The sequence below is a fragment of the Octopus bimaculoides genome, chromosome 2, assembly GCF_001194135.2.
Source record: "Octopus bimaculoides isolate UCB-OBI-ISO-001 chromosome 2, ASM119413v2, whole genome shotgun sequence".
Classification (NCBI taxonomy): Eukaryota; Metazoa; Mollusca; class Cephalopoda; order Octopoda; family Octopodidae; genus Octopus; species Octopus bimaculoides.
Window position 1 is genome coordinate 121,930,323 of NC_068982.1, and position 5,017 is coordinate 121,935,339.

The following is a 5,017-nucleotide window of genomic DNA, read 5'->3' on the forward strand; positions in this document are numbered from 1 at the left end:
TCTCTCTCTCTCTCTCTCTCTCTCTCTCTCTCTCTCTCTCTCTCTGTATATATATATATATATATATATATATATATATATATATATATGCTTGTATGTGTGTGTATATAAATATATTTCCTTTAGCGAGGATCCTTTCTCTCTGAATATATGTTTACTCTTTATTGCAGTTGTGAAGATCATCTACACTGATTATGATAATCTCACAATAATTTTCGTTTGCACTTTCACCAATTACAATGGTGAATGTTATATGCCTATGGTCCACATAATGAGTAGAAAGCTTGAACTTACAACACACATGCTCGGTGTGGCTGAATCTGTCTTCAATAAAGTTTGTATTCATCCAGATAATATCCAGATAGTGCAGGATGTTTGTAAGTAAACAGTGCTTCTTTATATTATTTTCAAAGGCTACTTAAATACATGATAGTAACAGTGAATGATGATAATAACATTACTCACTATGAAAATGCTGATGATAATGATGCTGATGGTAATGAATGAACATTCAGTGATGTGAGTCTGTTGCTAAATTTTTGTGAGTGAGTGAAAATTTTTTGACATTACTGTGTAGTCTACCACTTACAGGTTAATCTCATCACTATATTGTGTATGTGTGGCTGTGTATAGGTTTTAACACAATAGTAGTGTGTGTGTGTATTTAGTTATTTTAAACTAAAACACCGTCTTGTCACTATTCCAAACATCATACAGTGAGCTCAGAGAAAAAAACAGTGAAGTTTTAACAGCTCTGAATAAATGAATAATTAGACAAAGTGATAGATGTAGATGAATGGCTTAGGTGTAGACAAATGGCTTGTGAGGGCTATATAAGCTATGTACAAAGAGTAAAGAGAGTCAACAATGATTTCAGTGATGAATTTGAGGGGAGTTTTTAGTCCATTCAAGTGCAGTCCTCAGTCCAATCATATTCATCGTAAGTCATACGGGCTAAGATTGTCTCTAAATGCTCTTTATCTACTTCTCGTAGTTGAATCTACAGGGGAAAACTAAACCTAGAATCAAGAAACTTCAAGACTAAGCAGGAAAGAAAATAGGAGTCTGATATCTTCAGGGAAATAGCCTTGCTCAATATGTAGAAAATGAGTAGGCATAGATGCCATACACTAGACTCAATGTAAGGTATGGACACACAAAAACTGTAATGGAATCACAAGCAGACAAACAAAATGTTATTAACAGTGACAGAAGCAGTATTAATATCAAAAGGTGATCTTCATCTCTCACTTAATATGGAGGTTGTGTTAGAGTACAGAATACTGCATTATTTACTTTGAGAGGATCTCTCATATGGACTCATGGTATGCAGTAGCACAGTACATACTATAAGCACACCAGAAATAGATTCTTTGAAATGCCCAAATGGCTCACTAGTAGTCAATACCGAGAAGATGTAATTTTCCTAAGGGAGGTTGTTGCTTCAAAAACATAGTAACCAGGATAAGAACAGGTCATAAAAAGTTCAGGGAGCTTATACTGCAACTGGCATCAAAGATCTTTTCCCTCAGAGTGAAGAGCAGATAATATAACAGTTGTATTAGAACTGCAATGTTGGTTGTTTTAGAGAGGCATCACATCCTTGACAAGCTCAAAAGGCCCTCAAAATTTTACAATCCACTGAGTGTACACACTAAAATTTTCATATCACCAGGACTAGAGAGGTAGCCATGACCTCAGCACAACTAAAATGATCTCACAACCTCCACGTCTGTTTATTCACCAGCCTCTTAAGTAAATAGGAAGTATGACTGATAGAAGCACAAATGATAATGATCAGAGGGATGGAGTGATAAGCATACTAAGTATTCTGAGACAGGTATGTATATTCAAGGCAACACAATGTGACTGAGATGGCAAAAGGAATGACAGAGATCCCAGGAGAGAGAGCAATAACAGAGGCTTAGGATCCATGGGAGAGAAGGAACAAGAATATACTGGCAGAGAGACATGGGGTGGAGAAAGTAGAATGAACTGGGCACAAGTGGTCCAATGTAGACACTTGTACATAAGCTAGGAGATGGGATGGTGGGCTAGTATAACGTAATCACCTATTCATAGACTATAAGATGGAAGTCAAGTGATGAGTGTGGTGGCTGTGGAGAATGAAATGTAAGTGGATCCTGCACTAATGAACAGCACAAAAATGTGCTGAGAGCAGAGTCAGAAAGACATTGGCATCTTTAGTTATACTAGAAACAATATACAACAAACAAAAGATGTCTGCTGCCATCTTTCATCATACTGGAAGTACAGTACAGCAAAAAATAAGAAGAATGATAGATTGGTAGATGTGCAATAGGCAAGGGTTAAGAATGTATTGTATGGTAAAACAACAAGCAATAACAGCATGAGTAGAAGAGGGCAACATATGATGAAACAAGAAGTTCTACTGCCATCATGCTACACTGACATTAAGAAAAGGAGCAAGTGATGGAGAGATGAATAACAGGAGAAAAGGTGCCAGAAGAAAGAGTTCAGGTTGAAAGAAACATGGGTCACAGTGATATGGTCAACAGACAGATGTGTGATGTGAGAGATAAGAGATAGAAGAGCGAGTGATATTGGGTGCTCATGGCAAGAGTCCAGTGCCAGTGCCATGTGAAAGCACTTATGTGGTACCACATAAAAGCACCCAGCACTCTCAGTAAAGTGGTTGGTATTAAGAAAGGCATCCAACCATAGAAACCATGCCAAATCAGACTGGATCTTGGTGCAGTTCTCCAGCTTCCTAGCTCTGGTCAAACCATCCAACCTATGCCAGCATGGACAACAGATGTTAAATGATGATAATGATGATGAAGGGTGAGAGCTTATTAAAAGGATGAATGATAGACTCAATAGTATGCGTGCAGGTATACATGCATACACAAACTTCGCAATGCATACTTGTATAGTGTGTTTGGGAGGTGGGTGTGTTTTTGAAGAAAAAGCTCAGTAGTTGTTGTAATACTCAAATCTTGTGAATAATTTTTCAAAGTGGAAACTGTATTTCTCAGAGGAGTTATTTACACAATAGACGATCCTTGATGTATTCACTATTTTATTTTTTTCCCCATTTCTATTATTAACAATTTGTGTGTTGTGTTTAATATTTTCAAGCTGCAAGTGAGGTGAACCATAGCTGTAACACAGTGAAGAGTACTGACTGGAAGAAAGAAAGACAAAGTAGATAAAGGACATTGTGACAGAACAATAATAGATTGATATTTTTTAATATTGATTTAAATCGCATCAGAGAGCATGAAATGGTTTATGATATTTCAAAGTACCCGTTAACAAAATAATAAATTGAGAAACTAAATTTTAAATAAATACTTCATTTATATCCATAGTTGTTCTGCCTTCACTATTTCAATATACTTCATTTTGCATCAGCAAAGCATATATTTTAAATCTTCACATAATGAGTATTTCCAATTTTTTTATAATGAATGTAACAATTAAACCTTGGGAGAGGCATTATGCCGGTAATAAACACATGCACTGGTTCAGTCCTTTATTTATTTATAAACAGTATTTAGTTTTTTGTTTGTTTTTTTTGTTAAATCATTTCATTGCACTCTTGCAATCTCTTCAGTAACTTGTCTCTCCACTTCCATTTATTTTGAATGTATGAATTAGTGCTGTTTTGAAATTGTCTGGTATGAGCATGTGAGTGTGTTTATTACCTGCATAATGCCTCTCCCAAGGTTTAATTGTATTTCTTTCAACACACATATCCACATCAAGAATCTTGCACACCAATTTTGCCTTTTAAGATGTGAACAGTCAATTTTGTAAATGTTGTAATAAGTGCATGTTGTAATATGCACATTGTAACATGCACACATTGTTCAATGTACTTGGCTTCACAGCAAGAGGCCCTCCCTCCAACCATGAAGTGAATGTATTTATAAGATAAACTGACTGAGGTAAACAGACTATTTTATTTTTTGCTATATGAAAGAGAAAAACACAATGACTATGACAAAATTTGAACTCATGGAAGCTTGTGGGCAGTTATATGACACCTTAAAAAATCACATGATAAAAGATAGTTATACTTTACGTTATTTTCCTTTTCAAATATAATTAGTTTATTATCAACAATAAAGTGTGTGATTTTCTTAAATTTCTTGGCTTATTACATAAAACATGCTAATACCCACTTTACTATAAAAGTTTTCATGAGCCAGACAACCCTAAATATTTTCCCTCTTGTTCTTTAAAGTTATTATGACACTCAGTAGCCATCCACAAAAATCCTACCCCTTTCTTTCTACTCAATCAAAGATTTAAAGTAACAGTTAGATTATGCTTAGCAGACAAGGCCCAATAAGACACATAATGGTAGCTACAGCTGATGTAAGTAATAGTGATATAGATATATGATGGTAATAGATGGTAGCTAAAATATAGGTAGGGGATGATAGTATAAACATGTGATATTAGTGGACAGTAGCTACAGAACAGGTAGTGATGATGGTATGAACATATGATGGCAACTACGTTGAGGTAGATGGTGTTAGTATGGACATGTGATGATAATGACAGCAAAGGTAGGTAGGCGATGGTGGTATAAACATGTGATAGTAGTGGATGGCAGAACTAATAATATAAGACAAAATTGTATGATCAAACAGTCCGGTTTTGTGAGAGCACACGGTAGGCGTAGCATAGGCGGTAACATTCACGTTGCGCCGCGCTCTTCATCGGTGGCTGTCGCGTCGGCGTTTCCTCACCGTGCTTCGGTCGTCGTCCGGCGTGCCGTCACGTCGTCGGCTGGCCGGTTCGGCGTCGGGGTGTCACGCGCGTATGCGACGATGAGAAACCGCCACTTCCGTAGTTTCTTCGCTCACTCGATGGAGAAGGGATCGGGCCGTCGCCGAGCGGTGGTTCATTATCTAGTGCGAAGCGCGCAGTGCATGTCGAGCGCCTTCACCGATGCGCGACCCTTAGTGAAGAACAGTGTCGGTCGGGGAGTTTGACTGGGGCGGTACGTCTGTCAAACGGT

The 5,017-nt window shown here is 37.3% G+C and overlaps 1 protein-coding gene across 1 annotated transcript in view; it reads left to right on the forward strand.

The window, feature by feature from the left end:
* LOC106871838 (uncharacterized) overlaps window positions 1-3,351 on the forward strand; it is a 45,892-nt gene extending 42,541 nt beyond the window's left edge. The window contains exons 17-18 of the mRNA XM_052965558.1: window positions 171-377; window positions 3,124-3,351. Of these exons, the coding sequence (XP_052821518.1) occupies window positions 171-377; window positions 3,124-3,197 (281 nt within the window). The 3' untranslated portion in view covers window positions 3,198-3,351. The remainder of the gene's footprint in view (window positions 1-170; window positions 378-3,123) is intronic.
* The last annotated feature ends 1,666 nt before the right edge of the window (window positions 3,352-5,017 follow it).